General features: G+C 38.4%; 1 protein-coding gene across 1 annotated transcript in view; it reads right to left on the reverse strand.

Moving 5' to 3' along the window:
• Nucleotides 1-24,693, reverse strand: part of LOC129240621 (fatty-acid amide hydrolase 2) — a 90,643-nt gene that overhangs the window by 46,092 nt on the left and 19,858 nt on the right. The window contains exon 3 of the mRNA XM_054876543.1: nucleotides 1,500-1,680. Within this exon, the coding sequence (XP_054732518.1) occupies nucleotides 1,500-1,680 (181 nt within the window). The remainder of the gene's footprint in view (nucleotides 1-1,499; nucleotides 1,681-24,693) is intronic.

The following is a 24,693-nucleotide window of genomic DNA, read 5'->3' on the forward strand; positions in this document are numbered from 1 at the left end:
ACTGTACAGATGAGCCTGCTTTCATTTAGTAGTTTGCGAATTGGCTATTTTTAATAGTTTAAAGGTATGCCTGTGATCGGTTTGCATGATAACCTTTTTTGCTCTGCTGACCAAAATATTATTAAATGGCGAGATCCTTTTTGCTCAAGTACACTCGGTGATCAGATTGAAGGTACCTTTTCTCATAGGGTTTTGTTGCCAGATCACGCGTGACTACTGTCAAACTAAATACATAATTTTTTCACTATTCAGTGACATTTCATTATGGGAAGACTTACACTTCAACAACGATTACTAATCGCTCAATTGTATCACGAAAATCGACGCTCCGTGAAAAGTGGTCATCGCGCGATTAGGCCAACGACGAAGGCTCAGCGATGAGGTCCATTTTTGTCTGAATGGCTACGTCAATACGCAAAATTGCCATATTTGGGCTAAAGAGCAACCCGAAGCCATTCAAGAACAGCCATTAAATCCATTGAAAACAACCGTTTGGTGCGGCCTATGGACTGGAGGAATCATCGGTCCATATTGCTTCAAAAACGAGACTGCCCCCAATGTAACAGTGCATGGCGAACGCTATCGCGCCATGATAAACGACCTTTTGATGACGAAAATTGAAGTTCGTGATCTCTACAACAAACGATTCTTAGTTCCAACGAGACGGCACGCTTTTCCATACATTTTGTGAAATAATGGATACAGTGTCTTACTTTCGGTCAGCAATTTATCTCTCGTCACGGACCAGTGGATTGGCCACCAAGATCGTGTGATATCACCCCTTTGAACTTTCATTTGTGGGGGTATGTAAAACCTAAATGCCTTGTGGACAAACCAGTTTCGATTGAGGCATTACTAAGATTATTCACGAGATGCCGACCGAAGGCCTCCTGCGGGTCATTCAAAATTGATGTTTACGGATGGCCCAATTACGGCGCAGTTGCGACCAACATTTGAAAGCGACTATATATAGATATATAATTGGCACGTACTCCTCTTATTTGTGGCGTGCGTCTTGATGTTGTTCCACAAATAGAGGGACCTACAGTTTCAAGCCGACTCCGAACGACAGGTATTTTTATGAGTAGTGTTTTCATGGCAGAAATACATTCGAAGGTTTGTCATTGCCTGCCGATTGGTGACCGCTATTAGAAAAAACTTTTTCTTAATTTGAGAGGGATTATCTTTAAAAAATTAATCCCATAAAGAATTCTACACAAAAATAATAAAGATTGCCTAATAAATTTGAATTTTCGTTGTTTTATTTCAATTTAAAATCCGCTACACCTAAATTGATCACCCTTTATTAGTGTTAGGCTCGTACAAATGCACGATTTGTCTGTCTAAATGCCATAAAAAATATAAATGCGAAATAAAATTTCAAAATTTCTACCTTCATTATGTTCACGAAAGCTCAAATTAGAGCCTTTATGGGAATTGAGCTTAAAATTCTGGCAATCATTTTACTAACAAAATAAAACAAAAATCATCTCACTCACCTTTCCTGTGCGAATCAGTTTGGCCAAATCGACAGCGGGTATTTCCAGCAGATGACTTCGTATTGGCGGCAGCTTTTTACGGCTCACTTTGATGTTGGTAAAACGACTGTAGGGTACAACGAACCAACTGAAGACGATCATGGCCGACCGCAGAAAGCGCCGCATGATGTACCCCATGATCCTGGAACAAAGTAGCACAGCAATTTTGGCGATTTTATATTAACACGTTTCACAAAGAAAAAAAATATGCGTATATAGGTCACAAAGCACACATATGCAAGGTGTGTGTGTGTATGTGGGTTTAGTTGTTATACTATTTTGCTTCGTTTTCCTACAACTGCTTTGTTGCTAATTTTGTTTTTGCAGCTTGCAATTTTTTCTCTGCTTTTTATGCGCTTTAGATTTCTCAAACTTTTGGTAATTATTATTATTACTATATTTTTTTTTTTTTTTTTTTTGTTTTAATTTTTGGCTTTTGCGTTTTTTATACTTTATTGGAATTGGTTGCAATTACAAAACCAATACACCAACACATTCATCACTGCTTGTATTTTGTATATGAGCTTTAGTGGGCATACACTTGAATGATGGACACAAACACACATGCATTGACACAGATACACAAGTACCGCACTGGCTCTTCCAACACAGCTCAGCTGTGCGCGCAGTTACAACGCAGAGTGGAGACTACATATGATTACAACAACATCTGGCGCATATGTGTATGCAACAATGTGAATAGAGTGAAGCTAAGCGGAGCGCAAGTGTGTGGGGAGAGGCTGGCTTGGCTTGGCTTGGCTTGGCGTGGCGTGGAGTAGAGTGGTTTGGTCGGGCTGACTGGCAATCGTTGTATGCACTTAATTGCTCACAAGTCGTCGACGAAGGATTGTGCAATATGCGATGCATACACATATACACACATACATACGCAGACGAAAATAAGCACAAGCGCGCAGATGAACACAGAATTGCGAATATATGATTCTACGTATGTAGACGCTGGTGTTTTGGCTGTTCGAGTTATCTGTTACTAAAGTTGTTTACATTCCTTTTTTCAGCATTTTTATTGTTTTTGTAAAATTTTGTTGCACAATCAGCAAAGCAAGTAGCATGCAGCACAAAGTTCCTTGGCTTTTTTTGGTTGCTGGTTGGCCAACTAGCCAGCTTTCGATGTATTTGAGTGCAGGTGTATGTATATATGTATGTAATGTTAGAGGAGTGGCAGTGGTAGCTTTGGACTCTTTCCAACGATGTGGCAACTGGTGGTGATAGCAGTTGTTTATTTAGAATTTTAGCACTGCACTTGTAGTGATTAACTTAAAACATGTGGCTGCAGGAGCAGGATATTGTGTGCTATTCAAAACTAAGAATTGTTGGTACATCAATGGGTTATTGTTCGAAATAATTAAAATTACTTTAAAAGCATGTATACATTTTTGTTATTAGTACTCAGTCTTTTCAGTATATTTTATGTATTTTTTTTTTTAACTATTTTTCAACTCCTGGCTTCAGACCTGCTTTCATAAATACATTTCTTTTCAACTTCTTTCAAATTATTTTTTCATTGGCCTTTCCTTCCATCACCTCATTCATATCTGTTCATTCGCAATTCAATCGTTAACTCGTTTACTGCTTTTTTTTAATTGCACTAAAGTTGACTAAAACGCATTCTCGCCCCAAATTCGCACACAAAAATTTTTTTAATTTTTTAACACAAAAATTTCCATTTGTATAAACTAGTTTTGCTTAACGTTTTGAAATATTTTTCGTTAAATGATGCGCACAAATTTGTATATTTATTTATTTTTTTCAAATTTTTCCAGTCTTTCATTATTGCTTTAAGCACAAAAATGCAAACAAAAAAATGCCTACGAATATTTTATCAACTTTAAGCTCAGAAATTACAGTTTTACAGTATTCCTTAATGTTTTGTTTATACTTGATTAAACATGCGCAATCACGTTGGCTAGCTATGCCTATCACCAGAGCGTTCGGTGCCTGAGTCTTTCGTTCGATTTCACTCTGATATACAACAAAATTATTCCGATTTCTTGCACTTCTCGCAGTGTTTTTTCTTTTGTGCACAAATCAAAAAGGAATCCATTCGCAAAAGAATGGTAATTGCATATGTACGAGTATAATGTGAAGTCACACACACACGCGTTCATACACAACGCTGGCAGGCACAATCACGGCTTAGCAATATTTAATACTCGGTGTTTCTCTATTTTATTGTACTTTAGCGCACTCCACGAAAATTCACACCATTCATGCTCGAAATACGTTGAGCAAATAATTTCTGCAACAACTTGGCAATATCATTTAAGCCCAACTCTCAAACAGCAACCACTTACACATAACAAGCCAGCGATCATATAACGGCCGCACTGAGATCAACGAGTTGATGGATGTAGGTAGGAAAGTGTTGCAGTATGCGAGGGGCTTTTATTACAGCTTTTTAGTTTTTGCACATCTCATCGCATGCATACATATGTAACTTATTTGGGTACGCATAAGTTGAGTAGAGCGAAGCGTAGAGTACGAGAGTGAATGCAAAGCGTGCGTGTGTGACTTACCTACGAATATTACAATAAATTACTATAAAGGGTATACTCGTACATGAAATATTCTCTTCATCAATTCTCAGAGATTATATTATTTTTGTTTTCAGCTACTTAGTGCGCTCTCCGGTGGCAAAAGTCAATAGTGTGTTTTATACAAGAATGTTATTCTCTCCATCGTGTGTTTCATATGCACTTGCTTCTCTTTTCTGAGCAGTCATCTCACTTGTTGTTTTGCTGCATAAATGATAAGCCGCTCGTTATCTCTCATTTAACTACAACCAAGTACTGCTTGGCGGCCTGCTTTCATCAAATGGCAACAACGGAGCTAAGCTTTGTATTATGATAATTAAAATCAACAACAATAACAACTTTTTTATGTCGTTCTTCTTCCTTTTCGGCGAGTTTCATTGGAAATATTTATAAACACGCAAGATACCAGCGTGTGCACATACAATTACACATACGCATTACTTTGCTGTTGCTCTTATAGCTTGAGTATAAGAATGGATTAAAATATCGGAAGTGGATTGTCGATAAGTGGAGAATATCATTATTTAACCGGTTGACCTTAATGCAATGGGCAAGATGCCATGATGCCGTACACAGCTTTTGAAGCAAAAGTTCTAAAATATATTTTATAAAAACTCCAAACTTGATGAGGGTGACAAGGCACTCCGGTAACGTACTGAGCTTCTTAATGAAGAATTCTGAGGTGAATTTTGTAAAAACTCTGAACTTCATGAGAATAAGGAATTCAGGTACGGAATGGATTTTTTAAATGAGAATTCTTAGGGAAGTAGCCAGATACTTAAGTGCCGGATTGGGGTTTTTAATCAAAAATTCTGAGAACGAATTTTTGTAAAAAATCTAAGCTTTATGGAATAGGTAGAGTACTTCGGCGCTAGACTGGAGTTTTGAAATTAAAATTCTGCCTCGTATTTTTCGAACTCTCATCGAAAAAGTTAAACTAACTATTATTCTGTAGGCTTGTCATTCTGTCAGGTGCTACAATGGAAATTTTTTTCTTAAAAAAACAAAATGGCGGACTTTTGGAAAAAGGTATGTTTCTCGGGTGGAATCAGACTGTAGTATAAAAAGTTAGAGCTGAAAAGAAACGAAAGTAGCACCTGCCAGAACTACTGATGTGTGGAATAACTGATGAAAATTTCAGATCACTCAGATGTCCTGAAGAGCCAAAAGTCTGTTCACAAGCCTCCTATCTTTTTTTAAGACGCTTACTTTGGTGCCACACTACTACAGAAAAAATATGTAAAAAAAATAATGGTTTTTGTATACTATTTGGCGTCAATAATAACATACTATAAAATAAAAACGATTGCATTTTATTTTCTTAAAAAAACCAATACCTAAAAAATATCTATAAAAAATGAGTATTTTACCAGACTACTACCATAAGTCTAAATCTTTGTGGTAAATCAGCTTAAATTGAGTCATTGGGGGCCAACATTACTAAAGTTTTTCACGAGATACTGACCGAAGTTCCCCACCGAGTTTACGGATGTGTTTACGGATGGTCGAAATACAGCGCAGTTGCGGCCAACATTTGAAAAGGACTATCTTTAAAAACTAAATGTCCTGAATGTTTTTACACAAAAATAATAAAGATTACCCAATCAATTTTAATTTTCGTTATTTTATTTCAATTTAAATTCCGATGCCTCTAAATTGATCACCCTTTACAAAGCAGCAATATTTTGAAATGGATTTTTCTTTTTTATAATCTGCTAAATAATTTCATGCAATTATTATTTTTTTTGTTCCGGCAAATCGATTGTTAAGTGCGCTATATAGCAAGTTGTGCCATCTTGTTGGAACCAAATATTGTTTTGGAAACAAATACTCTGTCAGTATGGCTCGATAGCGCTCGTCATTTACCGGAACGGCAGTGCTCTATAAACTTCGGATATATATTTATTTTTTCTTTTGAAAGTAAATATCCACAATTTGGAAGCGTTGTTCTAGTGTTAAACGATTCATGATGACTTATCAAACCTTCTTCTTCTTAATTGCCGCGATAACCGCTTACGCGATTTTGTTTAACAAAGCGCGCCAGTCGTTTCTTTCTCGTGCTAACCGGCACCAGTTGGACACACCAAGTGAAGCCAAGTCCTTCTCCACCTGATCTTTCCAACGCAGAGGATGCCGCCCTCTTCCTCTGCTACCACCAGCTGGAACCGCATCGAATACTTTCAGAGCTGGAGTGTTTGTATCCATTCCGACGACATGACCTAGCCAACGTAGCCGCTGGATCTTTATTCGCTGCGCTATGTCTATGTCGTCGTAAAGCTCATACAGCTCATAGTTCCATCGTCTACGATATTCGCCGTTGCCAACGTGCAAAGGTCCAAAAATCTTACGCAGAATCTTTCTATCAAACACTCCAAGCGTCGCTTCATCGGATGTTGTTGACTACTTAGTCCAAAGTATCACTAGTTGGTAAGAGAGATTCTACGTTGGATTTCAAGGCTGACATTGTTATCGATGTTAATGCTGGTTCCTATATTACATAAACGAAGTCCTTTACAACCTCGAAATTATAACTGTCTACAGTGACGTGGGTGCCGATACGCGAGTGCGCCGACTGTTTGTTTGATGACAGGAGGTACTCCGTTTTGCCCTCGTTCACCACCAGACCCATTCGCTTTGCCTCTTTATCCAGTTTGGAGAAGGCAGAACTAACAGCGTGGTTGTTAAGGCCGGTGATGTCAATATCAATCGGCATACGCCAATAATTGTAAGCTCTTATAAAAAATTGTGCCTGAGCGTTTAAGTTCTGCAGCTGGTACAATACTCTCCAACATTAAAGAAGTCACACGACAGCGAGTCACCCTGTCTGAAATCTCCTTTGGTATCAAACGGCTCTGAGAGGTCCTTCCCAATTCTAATGGCGCTGCTGGTGTTGAGCAACGTCATCTTACATAGCCGTATTAATTTTGCGGGATACTAAATTCAGACATCGCGACATACAGGTAACTTTTCGTACTGTCGAATGCAGCTGTGAAGTCGACGAAAAGATGGTGTGTGTCGATTCTCATTTCATAGGTCTTTCCCAAAATTTGGCGTATTGTAAATATTTGGTCGATGGCAGACTTTCCAGGTCTAAAGCCACACTGATAAGGTCCAATCAGTTGGTTGACGGTGGGCTTCAGCCTTTCACACAATACGCTCGCTAGTACCTTATAGGTGATATTTAGAAGACTAATCCCGTGGAAATTGGCACCGATTGCAGGATCTCTCTTCTTATGGATTGGGCAGAGCACACTTAAATTCCAATCGGCAGGCATGCTTTCATCCGACCATATTTTGCATAGGAGCTGATGCATGCACCTTACCAGCTCCTCGCCGCCATGTTTGAATAGCTCAGCCGGCAGTCCGTCGGCGCCCACGGCTTTGTTGTTCTTTAGCCGCGTTATCGCTATTCTCACCTCGTCATGATCGGGTAGCGGAACGACAATTCTGTCGTCAACGATTGGGGTATCGGGATCTTCACTTATATATAGTATGTATCGGAATCATCTCAATTAGCTACACTAATATAAAATGTAAATTTTTTGTTTTTTACTTTTCGAGTAAGCCAAAATCTAACCATGCGACTGATCTTCGGCGCGATTTTTTAAATGACAATTTTTTATAGTGGTTATATTATTTTCGCCTTCACCACCAAATTTAAATATGATGGCTACCTGTACATTATTTTCGCCGTCAATTAAAAATACTAACCTTAACTTTACGAGCACTAGGGCACCGGGTCCTCTTAAATCACTATACTTTTATTTTAATCTTAAATGGATCTTTTAATTTTATATTAAAAAACACTTATTAAAGTCTTAATATAAATATCTTAAAAACTTCGCTTATCTACGCCTTGTTTTAGTCTGCGGTGACAGCCACATGAACACAGCGAAAGAAAAAAGAACAAATCAGCTAATTTACCATCACTACCTTTAATATCATAGATTCGCCTTGCAAAGGATATAAGGAGAGTTTATGAGGAGCTTTTTCATAGCAGAAATTCACTTGGAGGTTTGCCATTACCTGCCTTTTTTCTGTTAATTGATGTTTCATGCCCGGAACTTCAAGCCTGAGCACGTTCGAAAGGTAGTCACGCATCAACTCATTCAGCTACGGCGGACGCCAAGGGTTCTAGTGATGAGAAATGTAGTAAAAATATATGATTTACGGCGAGCGGGTCAAGCGATGATTTTGAAGCTAGCAAATTCGTGTGGCACACATTAATCTTTACTGTGAAATCTGTTTGAAGAAATCTTTGTGCTTAGCCAAATATTGCTGAAGATTTCCCCTCAAACTAATGGCTCTTACAAATTTTGAATTTATGTGTGAATTTTTGTGGATTAACAGAAAAAGTACAGAGTTCCATGAACGAACGATGGATGATGCGATAAGGATAAATATACTTTGTGGGCTTCCCCGCCAAACTTCTTTTATAAGTATACCAAAAATTCCTTGATTTTTTTTTTTTTTTGTAATTTTATGATTGTTCAAATGTACATGATTTGGTATATACAAAAAAATGACAAAATTCTCAGAGTATTCAATTGCGTGTGTCTGTGCTTTATGTACTAGTCACACTTCGCATATTTACATATTAATTTTGACACTTTTGAAAAGCAAATAATTATAAATTTTTTAGAACTCACGTCAGTAAGTCAATTATATAATATGTACGTACACTCATGAGCTATAAAATAGGTGAGCCAAATGTTGAGCAGCTTTGGCTATTTTACTTTTGTTTATTTAATGATTATAATTTTTTTATTTTTAAAGTAAGGAAAAAAATTGTTAGAAATGAGCAATAAAACTGCCTTCTAAGCAATATTCGAAACATTTTTAATAAAAAGTTTGAAATTTTTGGTGAAATTTTTTAGAATTTTCTTAATTTTCATAATTTTTTAACAAAGTTTGAAAAAATATTTCCACTCACAACTTCCACTTTATTGCACTATGTATATTAAATGAGCTATAAAACTGCATTCCAAGCATAATTCGAAAAAATTTTATTAAAAAGTTTAAAATTTTGGTGAACATTTTTAAAAATTGCTGAATTTTCATAATTTTGCACAAGGTTTGAAAAAATGATTTGTATCGTTTTTGCTATATCGGGTGCTTTTTGAGAGCTTGAGAATTTAAAATTATTATACCAAGCAGAAATATTATTGGAATGATTTTTTTTCTTGTTATCATCTGGCAGAATTTTCAATTCCAAGTCTATGAGAATATATACCAGTTCCATCACCATAATCCATTTTACTGCCATCTGTATAGACTGTAGTGTCGAAGTTGTTTAGAGAGAATCCCTTATTCCTTAGATGGAAAAAGTGTGGCGTGTGAACGTTACCATCGGGACGATGTAGTCAGTCCTCATCCTGATTAACTGAGCTTGTCGCAATAATAGACTAGCGTGACCTTAAGTTTTTTCTTTCCAGCGACCCGCTTCATTTAACCTAAATACACTCATGGTTGCCGTCTTCTTTTTTGTATGTTATCATAGTTCCCCACACATTTTCAATGGAGTTGGCGTCTGGGGACTGGGAAGGCCAGTCCAAAGTGTTTTTCTGAGAGTAGTGGTTTTGATGATGTGCGAGGGTAGGATAAGGCGAACACCTCCTTCAGTCGTCGTTCGATGGTGCTGATACATACATCTATTCCCTTTTTAGCAAGAACTGATCGTGCTTGGTGTAGTCACAAAGAAGGGTCCCGCTTGAAAAGTTGGACGATCACTTTATCCTGTGTTTTTGTCGTCACTCGCTTCAACCGCGCTTGGAAAAGTTATCAACATTTTTGTACACCTTATACCGCTGATTCCACATCACCTCAAACTTTTTTTGATTTTTTAATCACTTTTGCAGCCGCGGTGTATGATAATTTCGGCCTTTTCGAATGAAAATACCGCCTCGAAACGCTTCGCGTATTTCTCACTCATTTTTGTTTGGTTGCGTTTACGGGAAAGTTTCGAATGACACTAACCTGAGTTAGCACTGGCGTCGTAGCCTTTGAGTGGGAGTATTACGCAGCAAAAAGCAGAACGCAATATATCTTGAAGTTACAAGAACCGGTTCTTTTCTTCTGACACAGACTGTATTGAGGCTCTTTTGAATTTTTGATCATCTCTAAGCTTTTAGCTGCGTCTTTTAAAAATTGTGTTTAAAATGTTTGGCAATTAAAATCGACACATGACAAACAATTCCAGTAATGAGTTCCTTGTGACGCGCATGGAATCAGCCACTTTAATTTAATGCTTCGTATTATTTAATTTTTTTTTTTTATTTTTATTAATTTTTTTTTTTATTTTTATTAATTTTTTTTTGTTTATCATTCTGAGAAAGTGCACATTTTTATTTAACTCGCAATCTGTAATTACAATAACTGCCTAGTTATGCAGAGCGCGATTGGGATGCTTATTTTTTAGTGTTGCCTAACCATATTTGTCCGTTTTTTATTAAATGAGTTTATCACATATACATACAAACACATTCATATGCATGAGTGTGTAATACAAAAAATTTTTAAAAGCTTCCTGGAAGTTTGCTGCAACTACTTTAAGGTCAGACTTGCGCGAATTTCCACAGCGCCGTTGCGAGTTTAGAGTGTCATTTAGATTACTCAAGCGGAAAACCCCATATGAAATGACCTTTGTGGCCAGCTCCAATTAAGAGCTGAAGTGCTCGCTGTAAGAGTAAACCACAACATAAAGCATAAAAGTACGCATGCGCAACTGCTGAGTCATTTAGGCGATGTCACTTTTGTGCCGCCGTTACAATATAAAAAATTTAACCGCATTGAGCCTTGGCTATGCTTTTTTAATTATCGCAATCAAATTTACACATTTGCATTCATTTAAGTAAATTTCCATGAGTGCTGTCAGAGAATTTGCCAGATATGGCCCGGTGAGCATTTATTTTAATATAAGACTTGAGAACTTTGCAAATTCGCACGAGACCTTTCCAAATTTATAATTTACCTGCACATTAATTTCATTTCAAACTCAAAGGTCAAAATGTGATAGTAGACAATTATACTTGAAGGCTCATTAAATTAAAAAAAAAGTTAATAAATATCAAAATAAATTCAACGCAGAAGAATGAGTTTGAGTGATAGAAGCTTTCAATGTTGAACTATGAATTTGTGCCCATAATTATGAAAGTGGTCTAAGTCATATATTTCTTGTTTTGAGATATTTAATGAATTGCGTTTGAACGCGTTAAAAAATATTTTTATAAAGGGTGGTTAAATTTCAAAGGCCGATGTTGACTGTGAACCACACCTAAACGTCAACGACACCGTTGGACTCCTTTCTTTGGGGTTATTTGAAAGAAAAGATGTACGCCGATAAGCCAGCAATAATTCAAGAGTTAAAGGATGAGATAATTCGGCACATTAACGACATAGAACCTCAATTATGTCTCAGCGTCATCGAAAATTTGGACCATCGGTTGGAGGTGTGCCGCCGAAGCTGCGGCGGCCATTTGGCCAATATTTTGTTCCACACATAATTGAGCCATACCAATATTATCATAATAAAGAGAAATGATAATAATTTCCTAAAAAATTGTATTTTATTCAAAATTAACACCGGCTCTTGAAACTTAACCACCCTTTATTATGCGACATTTTAATTTATAATTTTGAAATGTATTATCAATATGAAATTGTTTACGAATTTCTTACGTAAATGTTGTTTTTAAAGCTCTAAAGAACTATGGTTTCAGGAATGTTTCCAACCACAATCCGTGAGATTATGGAAGGAGCTCTGGTATTACTCAACAATCGGGCCGCGGACTGTGGTTTAAGTGTAAACCCGAGAAGAACTGAAATGATGCTATTCACCAAGAAAACCAAGGTACCAAACTTTAATCCTCCAAAACTGAATGGTGTTAGTCTCACGCTAACCCAACAGGCAAAATACCTAGATGTTATTCTAGACCCCAAACTCAGCTGAAAGTCCAACGTAGAGTACAGGGTAAATAAAGCGAATATAGCACTTTACACATGTAAGATAATGTTGGGTAAAAAATGGGATCTCCAACCAAAACTATCCAATTGGTTCTACACAGCCATTGTAAGGCCAATACTGACTTATGCGGCACTAATCTGGTGGCCTGCGAAAGAAACGAAATACAACAAAACTAAGCTGAACAAGATACAAAGAACAGCATGTATCTTAACTACAGGAGCGCTTAGCACCAGCCCTACTGAAGCGCTCAATGTACTAACTCATCAGCTACCATTTGATATAAACATTAAAGAAATCGCTACTTGCGGCGCGGTGAAACTCAGAGACATGGGAAGCTGGACAACAAGGTCGTACGGTCACAGTAAGATCCTCCTACAGGTACCCTCGCTGCTCAAAAACAGATCAGACTACACAGTCCCCGACCTTAACTTCAAGAAAGACTTTACGGTACGTTTTCCACCGAGAGCCGAATGGAGAAAGGGAAGGTGATTGGAAGATACGACATAGAAATCTGTACCGATAGTTCTAAGATGAAATGTGGTGTGGGAGCTGACTTCCATTCGCATTCGGAGCCACTCAACCTATCTCAGTAAATTCGTCTTCCTGATTATGCCACCGTGTTCCAGGCAGAACTTTCATCGATCAGAGAAGCATGCAAATCACTAAAACTCTACAAGGAAGTTGGTGCACGAGTACAGGCCTTAGATTCCGACTTCATTTCATTCAAACTAGTCTTACAGTGTAGAGAGGAGCTGGAATTGCTTAGTTATTGGCTTAAAATTACTCTGATAAGGGTTTCCGGTCATAGGAACATACGGGGGTAATGAGATAGCGGATGAGCTAGCAAGAAAAGGTTCGACACTAGACTTAGCAGAGGCGGTGACAGTCTCCACCCCACAGAACACAATAAAAGGATCCATTGCTTCACACTATCATGCTTTAGCCGAAAGAAAATGGATGCAACTAACTGCATGCATTACAACAAAAAACACATGGCCGTCATACAAAATCCAAAGGACGAACCACCTGTTAGGATGTTCTCGACCAAACATCTCACGCATCACTGCAACCCTTACAGGTCATTGGAAAGTAGGGGAGCATGCAGCCAGACTCAACCTCCCCTTTAATTCCATCTGCAAAAACTGTCAAGCGGAAGGGCGAAGGAAAGTCTTTTCCACTACTTATGTGAATGTCCGGGGCTAGCTAGGGCTCGACTTGGCTCCTTCGGTAAGCCTTTCTTACAGCAAATTAAAGAGATCTCAGACATCGAGATAAAGGATTTGCTGTTATACTTGGACCTCACTAAATGGATCAGACTTGGAAACAGAAAACAAACAAACAAAACAACAACAACAACATGAGTTTTATTTGAAACAATAGGTTAGGTTGAAGCGATTGTCCATTGTAGGACACACTCAAGCTCATGGCCCATTGTGATGCCGCGTGGGAAACTAGTCCTTATCCCCTACTGTTCAAAAATTTCGCAAGATCCTTAATTTTGACAGAGCCGAGGTCTTCTAATTCGCTAAAGAAGTGTCCGCCCAAAATGGCAAGTCCACGTCTAGATAGTGACAGTGGATAGACAGTAACACAGAAGATCCGTGATCGTCTCTTCCTCTTTCTCGTCCAGACAACTTCTGCAGAAGTCACGTGTTTGCACACCTATTCTCTGGGCGTGCCTACCGATTAGGCAGTGCCCGGTAATAACTGAAATCAGTGTGTTAAGACTATGCTAATCTCTTTTTAGTAGAGGTTCTGCGCGTTTAGCATTGAGAGTCGGCCACATCTGTCGAGCTATTTTGCAAGTGGCTTCGTTGCGCCATCTTTCATTCGTTACGCTTACAATTTCTTCGGGGATACGTAGTCTACATGTTTGCAAGGGTATGCCTATATCATTGTCTTATCTGTCTTATCCTATATCATGTACTTATCAGTCAATTTGGTACCGATTATCGCTAGTTCATCGGCTCTGCAATTCCCCTCAATGGCGCAATAGCCAGGAACCCATGCTATCATTAGGTGAAATGACTCAGCCATCTCGTTAAGAGATGCGCGGCATTTCATGGCTACCTTGGAGGTTTTGAAACAATAACTTTAATGAAATAATTCATGAACATTTATTAGGTTAGGTTAGCCTGGTTGGCAATAAGCCACGCATAGACCTTTTGGTCCCTAGCGATACCAGATGGAGACCGACCTCTATGAATACCTAAAGTAGACATCATGTAGGATGTCGGCGCTTTTGGCGAATCTAAGTAGGGCTGGGAGCTCCGCTTTTGAGACGTCTTCCAGACCCTCAAACAGTGGGGCTCCCAGGCATCTTAGTCGCGTTTTTGATAATGCCGGACAAACGCACAGAAGGTGTTCTAAAGTCTCCTCAACATCCTCTCTGCATTTTCTGCATTTGTCCGTGTTAGCAATCCCTATCTTGTACGCATGTGCAGCCAATAGATTGTGACCTGTTAGCATATCTATGATAGTTCTGCATTCCTTTCGCGAGAGCGTAAGTACGAATTGAGTAAGTTTTTTGTCGTTAGTTCTACACATGACTTTTGCTGTTTTGCATGTGGTCAGGTTAGTCCACCTAGCTTCCACTTGCCTTTTCATGTGGTCGTCCATTTCGTTGTATATTGTGTTTAGCGGTCTTGGTATGTCGTTCTCTTGCTCAAATGGTAGTCTCACATTTCGTTCCCCATAATGCCTTTGTGACCACGTATCCAGTAGATATGCAGCCTACTGTTTGCGGCTATCCTTTCTATGGCCTCCCTGCTCCGTCGAACATTTTTGGACTTAATACAATATGAGCTTATTGCTCTTATTGCTGCTTGACTATCCACGTATATATTAATTGTTGAGTTCTTTCTTGTTCTTGTGTAGGCTAGCTCCGCGGCCTTCCCCACAGCAAAAACTTCCGCTTGGAAAATACTGCTGTGGTCTGGCAGCTTGATAGACTGCCTTATTCCTAGTTTTGAGCAGTAAATACCCGCTCCCACTCCGTCTGGAGTTTTCGAGGCGTCTGTATAGATGTGAAAGGTTCTATGGCCAGGCTTCATGCCTTTGTGCCATCCCTCCTCTTCAATTGTAGTGCGAAACCTTCTCTCCCCACTTTCCTATTGAGCTGTGACCGAAGGTTCTGCAGGTGAATACCCCCGCAGCTGTTAGCCTCCTCGCGGATTTCGCTGCCAGGTTTTCCGTCATGAGGTCAATAGGTCGCATGCTGAGTATCATTTCCAGCGCCGCCGTTGGAGTGGTCTTCATCGCTCCTGTTATACACAGAGCAGCGAGTCGTTGAATCCTTTCCAGCGGCATTAAGTATGTCAGTTTTTTTGTCGCAGTCCACCATACTAAGGTTCCATACAGCAATATCGGTCTGACTACTGCTGTGTAGCACCAATTCATCAGACAGGGTGATAGACCCCAAGTAACGCCCAGCATTCTTTTACATGCGTACAACGCATTACTGGCCTTTTTCACCCTCTCCTCAACGTTGTGCTTCCACAGCAATTTGCTGTCCAGTATTACTCCGAGGTACCTTGCATAATCTTTGAGACGTAGTTCGTTATTGCCTAGCTTCGGGAGGTTCCACGCCGGAACTTTGTACTTCCTGGTAAAAAGTACCATGTCCGTTTTTGCGGCGTTTATCCCTAGTCCTGCGCGAGATGCCCATTGGTGTATCGTTTTGAGAGTGCTGTTCATCACATTGCTGATGGTGTCCAGGTACTGTCCCGTAACTACTATAGCTATGTCATCGGCATATGCCACTAGTTTTGGTGCCCCTCTGTCAAGTTTCTTAAGAATTTCATTTGCTACAAGTAACCATAATAGCGGCGATAGTACCCCACCTTGCGGAGTACCTCTGCATGCATATTTGGTGACGCTCGCATCGTTCCACTCCGCTCTTATCTTTCTGCTAGCTAATAGCTGCCTTATCCATAGATAAACCGCGGGTTGCACATTAAGTGACTCTATTGTATTTAAAATAGCATCTTTTGTCACGTTGTTAAAGGCCCCTGATATATCTAGAAATACTCCTAGAGCATACTCCTTATATTCTAACGCCTTTTCTATGTTTAGTACAAGTGAGTGAAGTGCAGTTTCAGTGGATCTGCCTTTAGTGTAAGCATGCTGCGCTTTGGATAATTCGTCCGGCGCAATTGTGTCTCTAATGTATGTATCTAGAATCTTCTCTAACGTTTTCAGGAGAAATGAAGTCAAACTAATGGGCCTGTATTCCTTTGAGTATAGAGGGTTGCTTTTTCCTGCTTTTGGAATAAACACAACTCTCGCTTCTCTCCACAATACAGGAACGTAGCTGAACCTCAGGCATCCCCTGAATATCGTTCTTAACCATGGTACCACAAGATGGCTTACCATTTATTAATTATTTGTAAAAAAGTAATCCATTCTTATCACTTTTTTTCTAGTTTTTAAGATTCTTAAGATGTTCATGATAAACTGGAGGGATGTCTGGTAGTTAACAAACAATATCTGTATGTTTTTCTTCTGTTACTAGTTAAGCGGTGGTGTATAATGGAAGTAATTTAATATTTTCGTATATTTTTGGTCTTCCTGTTTTAGGTGAAAGACCCAAAACGTGGAATTTAGAATCATCTAAAAAAGTTGAGTAGAACATTTTATAAGGTTCATTTTTCAAGAAACGCATTCATTGAATTTTCAGCCAAGAGACAGATTCACCCGCTATATTTTTTACTCTTTTTGTTATTGATTCTTCTAAAGACTTCGTCGAAATAAAATCCGGCTGCGACATTCGTTTTACCGAAAATGGCTTTTTTCTTCTAAATTTTTCGATCAATTCACAATAATGCTCAGGGTTGTACGAGTATAAGTCAGTTTTTTTTTCATTTTTGTCGAACCGAAATCACGGTCGTTCGGTAGAAAGGAATGACGCGGTACCAAAAATGTGTGGCCCTCCGTTTCAATATTATTATTATTTGACTGAGCAATTTTCAGGTTGTTGTTGTTGTTGTTGTTGTAGCAGTATAAACATTCCCCATATGTATATGAGGGATGCTGCTAAAGTGGCAGTCCTTAGCCGGATATAATTCCGCGTCGTTCCGGCAGCGTAGAACCGACTGTCGTGGGAACGGAGCAATTTTCATCCATGTTAATGCTACTTTAATTTTACGATTTTGGCATGAACACACATCACTGTAAGCTATTACGTGCTTTTGAGTAGTTATAATATCCTCCACATGCGCTAAAATGCATGATGCTACTTCCTGTACACCTCTTGATGCTATAGTATCATCTCATACATACGTCTTGAGATTGTCATTATGGAAGCCCAAGTTATAAACGTACAAATTTTGCGGCTACGTTGGTTGGGTCATGTCGTCCGAATGGATACAAACGCTCCGGCGCTGAAAGTATTCGATGCGGTACCAGTTGGTGGTAGTAGAGGAAGAGGAAGGCCTCCTCTGCGTTGGAAGGATCCGGTGGAGAAGGACTTGGCTTCACTTGGTCTGTCTAATTGGCGCCGGTTAGCACGAGAAAGAAACGACTGGCGCGCTTTGTTGAACTCGGCCAAAATCGCGTAAGCGGTTATAGCGCCAATTAAGTCGAAGAAGAAGAATATAAAATTGATTTGCTGCAAGAGTGTCATAATCCGAACAAGTTTTTTTTTAATGAGTATTGTCAAAATGATCCCCAGCACTTCTTTTACGCCGTGTAAGGTATCTTTTAATCATAACGCATTAGCTGAAAGACTGTCTTTACTTTACTTAGGATGCTGCTTAGTAAATTGAAGCCCTTAAAGCTGTTCTACTCGCATTTTTTAATTTTTGAATTATAAAATTCTTCCAGCACACGAGCGAAGTCCATAGAAGGACAGGAAGAAGAAGGAAGGAAGAATTTTTGATTAGAGCGATGCTGACGTTGATTATCTGCGCTTCACTCAGTGTTTCTAATTGGTACCGATTCACCTTAGATAGAAAAATTATCGGCGTGTTTTTTCTCTAATGTGGGCAAAATTGCTTGGCAGCTATAGAATCCATTAAGAATATGAGGCATAAAAATAAATAAATAAAAAAAGAATAAGAGTCATACTTAAATTTATTTCTACTTAGCGCTATTTCGCTGTTGGTATGCTTCAAATTTGCATTCGATTTTGTCAACTCATTTATTTGATACGTGCGAATTTGCATGGCTTAAAATGTGCATACGTACAAAAATACATACATACGTACAGTCATAAACAATAAAAAAGAAATAAGTATACATAAATAAATGTTCAACTAATTATCCGATTTTATTTTTTAATAACTTTTTTACTAGGTTAGTTTTGGCAGCCGCATCGCATATAGAGACAGCGATGCCGCTTAGAGCACGAAATGGGTACGTTGTGAGTCGCAGGGGATGGGCTAAATTTCCCTTTCCATATGGAACCATCTTGAGCTTTTGACAAAGCGTAACAGTTTGATGATAATTAAAGTGTATAGATTATCTATATTCATAAAGAATTAGGCTCTTAAATCTATCGATTCCTGCTTCTGGCTAAAGTCGGGTATGTGCAAAAACGGTGTTGAATTGCTTCCAACTCCTCTTCATTCCTGCAGCTACGACAGAAATCATGCGTGTAAACGCCTAATCTCATTGCATGATTTCCTATGCGGGTCCTGTGCGGGTCCGATAATTTGAAGTCTACTCAATTTTATGATATTCTTGGATGGACGTAGATTTAGCCTTGGCCATGTTTGCCTCGCAATATCGCAGGTATTGGCCCTAATCCATCTTTGATTTACAGAACTGATTAGTGCGTCCTTAATGAGAAGCTTACAAGTTGCGAGAGGTACCCCCATAAAATTAGATACTTCTGTCTGGCATGCAGGTACCTTTTCTTGCAAGTTGGTCTGCTCTACAGTTTCCTGGTATAACTCTGTGGCCTGGAACCCAGCATAAGATTATACGATATTGCTTGGCCATCTCATTTAGAGATTGGCGAGATAATATAAGACACTCCTTGATGTTATTTGGAATGCATCCAGGGCCAGTAGTGCAGCTTGGATGTCTGATAGAATTCAGATATCTGTTGATGATATTCTGTTTATCTCTAACACTTTTTAAGGCTTCATGAATAGCGTTTATTTCCGCTTGAAAAACGCTACAGTGATCCGGTAATTTAAAGGATTCGCTAATAGAAAGCTCTTCGCAATATAACCCTGATCCTACACCGATCCTATGTTTTAGATCCGTCCGTGTAGATCGTAACGGGTGTATTGGGTAATGGACCTTCTTCAAGCCATTCTAGTCTAGAGAGATTTTCATTAAGAAATTCCTTTCCTTTTTTACTAAATAAAAAAAAATATTTTGAGTGATGGAAATCTTTATTTTCCTTTGTAAAAGTTGAAAAACTTGCGATAGGGTGATTAATTTTGCGCCACTTTGTATCGAGCGTTTTTGCATGAGAATTATCGATATCTGTTTTAAATATGGTTTGATATCTGAGAAGGGCAAACTGTCTTGACTTTTGTGTTCAGTAAGGTTTGGCAAATCATCATGAATCGTTTAACGCCAGAGCAACGCTTCAAAATTGTGGAAATTTATTTAAAAAAATTAATCTGTTAGAGAGGATAGAATAAATCTGTTCGTACGACTATCGAGTCAATGAATTTTTGTTTCCAATAATTAATCAGCTAATCGACGGCATTTGGTTCCAAAAAAATACAAATCTCCACCTTTTAGACATCCTACATTAAACAACCAGTTAGTTCTTTCTCGTCCGAAGTCAACTATCTTGGTGTTATACTTGACCCCAAGCTCCATTGGAAGCTGCAGTCAAACACAATTAAGTCCATTGTACTGCAGTCGGATTCCCTTTTAATGTTCTTTAAATCTACTCGACCTTCGAATAAATCTGAGTAGATCTTGTAGTGCCAAGGAGCCAAGGTGGTCGCTTCTTAACACAACAGTGCCAAAGGCCTCGAACTTGATTCGAGCGAAGGCCGGGCAGACACACAGGTCCACCGTCCCATCCTCCTCTTGTGCTTCGCCCACAGAAAGTGGACCGCCATCAGTCCAACCAGCTGTCTGCAGTGCCTTCTGCTTAATTGTGATAACCCATTTGCTAACCGTGGCTTTGATGGCTGCAGAAGGGAGTGGCAGATGGTGCTCCGGGCTAAAGAAGTTGGCTTCAGAGCCCATCCTAGCCAAGGAGTCAGAGGTCTCGTTTACTTACCCGACTAGAAATTTTGGTAAGGCGGTGATTAGGCGCAAATAAGGCAGACCGCATTCCAAATTTGCGCCTCATAAGGCAGCCAAACTAGGCCCAAGCCCCGAAAGTTATCGCCACACATCTGCCTCATTAGGCGCAGGTTCGAAAAACCGAACTTCGGTAATACTCCGGATGCCCTTCTACAAATCAGTTAAGGATTGCAATTTATGCCTAAGTGAGACACTGCCACAGATTTTCGTGACCACAACCAAATTTGATATTTTTCTGGCATGCCAATCTTTACCTTGCCTAACGTGGGCCTGGTAAGGTAATAGTGAGGCGTGCCTCAGTAAGGCCTGCCTAATTCGGGCCTAACTGATTCTTTGGCATGCCTCACTGTAATTCTAGTCGGGTACCAGTATAGCTTTCTACTCCTGTAAATCAAAATGGAGTCGCCGCTATTGAATTCCCAAATTCATAGCAGTGTTCACCGGTCACTGGGTGATCGAAACTCATATGGAGAAGCCTGCGAATGTAGAACACTTTCTTTGCAAATGTTCGGGCCTGGCGGCAAGTAGAATTATAGCGCCGCTCCATGCCAAAATAAAGCTTCCAAACTATTAGGTCGGCGTAAGTTCGCAGCGTTTTTACCGAAGACTTTTATTTAAACAAAAAAAGTTATATTATACCTATTAATAAGCTAAGCTATTATATATTCGTCGTTGCTGTTTACAATCTCTTCCCACCTCGTAACCAATTTATTGATGCCGTTTCGCCAAAAATCGACTGGTCTGGTGTCAAAGAAGTTTCTAAGGACCTCTTTGTTATCGGAAGTAAAGTCCTTCATATTGTTTGACAGGGAGCGAACAAGATGCCAATCGTTCAGTGCATGATCCGGCGAATACGGCGGATGCAGAAGGACACCCTATCCGGCTTGACTCTCATCTTTGGCGTATCTCCTGGAGCCATCCACTCCTTTCTTTGCTTCGTATTGATGTATAGGCGCTATTTCTCATCTCCCGTGACAATTCGACACAAAAAGTTGAAGATTGCAAAAAGATTGCACTTATAACACATTATTACAACAAACAAAAAAATATTGATTTTTCATCTCTAAGATCTGCGTTTAAATCTTCCATTGATGTAAGGTTTTGTAACCATAGATTTAATAAAACAAAACACATAAAAAAGTAATTACTTGTATGTGGCATTTTATCACCCTTCCACAGAAGTCAGATCTTAATTTCATCGAAAAAAAAACGTAGAGAAACCACATACGACCTCACGGAATAAGGTCAAGGATCTACCTAAAACACAGGTTCTATCTATTAACAGAATGCTCGAGGATAAGTATTAATTGCCTTTATAAATTGGGTGTTCTATGCCGGATAGACTAAAGACTTCGTACAAAGATTTTGTATAGCAGCCTTAAAAATTCCATTTATTAGGACTTCGGAAAAAGGGATTTGGTATTTCTTGTTCTTCTCTTTAAATCTTTCATTATTTTCCATTCACAATAGATATTAAATGTCATTTGTCGGCAATGTTGCCATCGAAAATTCTCCTAATCCGCTTACCATAAATTATGAGAATTATTTCTAGTTGTAGAATTATTTCTTAGTTGCGCTTAATACCTGAGATAATTCCGAATTAAGACAGTAAAAATGGTTTCCAACTGATTATTTCCTAACTGAGCCGGATTTGCAATAAAATTTGTTGTGCGAAGAGTTTCGTGGCGCACTGTGTATGACATAAAATATTTTGCTAAGCGATTTTTTTTTCGTATTTTTACGTGTATTAGTAAAAATGTACACTTATTTTATTACAGCGTTTCTCTATTTTTTGCATTCATTTTAATGTAGGTAAAGGTCAGTATTTGAAGTTGTTAAATTTTGCGTTTCCTTTTTGTGCTTTAAGGTTTGCTTCACTTTTACTGCCTTGCATACACGCAATTTGTGTTTTATATTCATCTTTTTTCGAATGCATTTCTTTCGTTATCTTCCTTTTCATGCTCGTACGGGTTTGACGTGCAAAATCTTGAACCAGTTTAACCGCAAAAAAGCATTAATTAATGGCTAACAAAATATTGCACAAAATAAGAAATAAAATAAAAATAATCTTTTTATCATTGCAAAGTTTATATTACGAAATAATTATACGAAATATCTTGACCTTTCTTCCCATATCCCATCTCCCCCAAATCCCATCTCCCCCATATCGAATTTATTCACAAAGCGAATTGTGATTTATGAAGTATTTCTTCCGAATCAGATATTTATTTTGCTTCAAAATAAATGTGAATAAACCAACAATTTTAAAACAATACAGTCTGGCTTATTAAAAATGTTATTACAGTTTTTACTTATTTGCAAGGTGGCGCAATGGCGCAAGGTGGTGCAAATGACAAACATCAATCATATTTGTCACTTGTGAAAAAAAAACAGCTGCAGTATACAAACAGACAAGCAATGGAGCACGTAAAGGTGAAATTAAAGATTTCCATCACTCGAAGTGTAACCAACTTCATACCGCTCGCGCAGCTGATGCACGGGACCATAACATCCGCCGCATACTGAAAAATGATCTGAAAGTCAAACCTTACAAGATCCAAAAGGCCCATGATCTCACACCGAAGCAACAACAAGTCAGACTTGAGAGAGCGAAGGAGTTGCTTCGCTTGGCCGAAAGCGGTCAATTTCCGATCATTGCGTTTTCTAACGAGACAATTTTTCAAATTGAGCACTTCGTAAACTCCCAAAACGATTAGGTTTATTTGACCGACCGTTCATACGACGTATGGACGATTTGAGTCTTCGATTGGCCACCAGGAGGCAGCACCCACCACAGGTAATGGTTTGGGTCGCTGTAACCGCAGATCGGCGCTCTCCAATCGTTTTTATCAATCCTGGTTTCAAGATAAATGCGAAATATTATCGGGAAAGTATTCTGGAGGTTGCTTTGAAGCCGTGGACAGACAAACATTTCTGTGGCAAACAATGGACGTTTCAACAGGACTCGGCACTGTCTCACAAAGCTCGTGTCGATGGTAGGGCACTATCGAGCTACTGAACTATCGATGGTTCAAAGTCTCGATAGTGGACGATAGTATCGTCAAAAGAGCGATTTACACATCACCAAGCAAATATTTGCGCTTTTTTATTTGTGGCGTCGTTTGTGTAGAAATATTAAAAAGTGTAAAGTTGTACAGTGTTTAAAATAACAATTCGTAAAAATATATAAATGGATCGCTTTCTTAAACGAGGTAATACATTTTTCAAATAATTAGTAAGAATGCTTAGAACACTTTTGTCTAATTTTAGGACGCAGTTTTGCTGCAGCAAGTTGCGATTGCAACAGCAGCGACAGCGAAAAAATTTTGTGTTGCAGAAGCCTGCACAAAAAAAGAAAAGTAAAATTTCGGATGTGTAGAATTATTTTAAAAGATCTGATGATAAGAAATTTGCCAAATGCCTTAGTTGCGCCAAGGAGTATAAAACCAGTGCACAGTAGTCCGACCAGAAGGCGTTGGCGGACAAAATTCAAAAACTCATTTAATTAAGCTGAAAATATATATTTAGGGGTTTTAAGGATCAGTGATGACGAATCTGACCTTAGTTTTAGCAAATTTTAAATTCATTGAATACTATAAATACATTTTTACTTCCGTAATTAGCTGGTGAGTTCATTTTTACATTTTTCACGACCCCAGAGAGTACCACGTGGAGGCTTACGGTAAGGTTATTCTCTCCTAATTTTTTTTTTGGTTTTTAGATTTTTTTTATTTTTTAATTTTTTTTTGCTTTTTAATTCTTAAATTTTTTTTTATTTTTAATTTTTAATTTTTTTTTATTTTTAATTTATAAATTTTTTTTTGTTTAGTTTTTAAATTTTTTTTGGATATTTAGTTGTTTTTTTGTTCATTTTTCAAATTTAAAAGCGCAAGAACCTTTTTTGAAAATGGTTTTGGCTTGTTTTTCGGAACCTTAGTTTTTGATATTATAACTACATCTGACGAACAAAGCATTTAATAATTTTTTTTTTTTTAGTTGTCTCTTAATTCTGATGGGGTCTGTGATGTCTTTTACACAAAATTGCCATATGTAACGTTTTGCCTGTGGGTAAATGCACAAAAGCTACATTATTTTTAATTTGCGCAACTTTGCGCAACAGGTTTCAGTTTGAGATTATAGCTGAAATATGTGGCAACATCACTCATGTTGATTTCAAGTGGACCGGTGTGGACCACTCGAAAAAATGATCTTTAAAAAAAAAATTTTCGAAAAATTTTGAAATTTCCAAAACAAAAATTGGATTTTGTACCACAACTTAAGAGAATTATTACTGTTTCCGTTAATATATTCAATTGTCTTTTTTCTTTTCAATATTTGGTTAACAATCAAATGGTAATATTTATTTGCAGACATGAAAATAAAACTCTTGCATGAAGTACGATTTGCATACGATTTC

This window comes from Anastrepha obliqua, chromosome 1 (assembly GCF_027943255.1).
Source record: "Anastrepha obliqua isolate idAnaObli1 chromosome 1, idAnaObli1_1.0, whole genome shotgun sequence".
Taxonomy (NCBI): Eukaryota; Metazoa; Arthropoda; class Insecta; order Diptera; family Tephritidae; genus Anastrepha; species Anastrepha obliqua.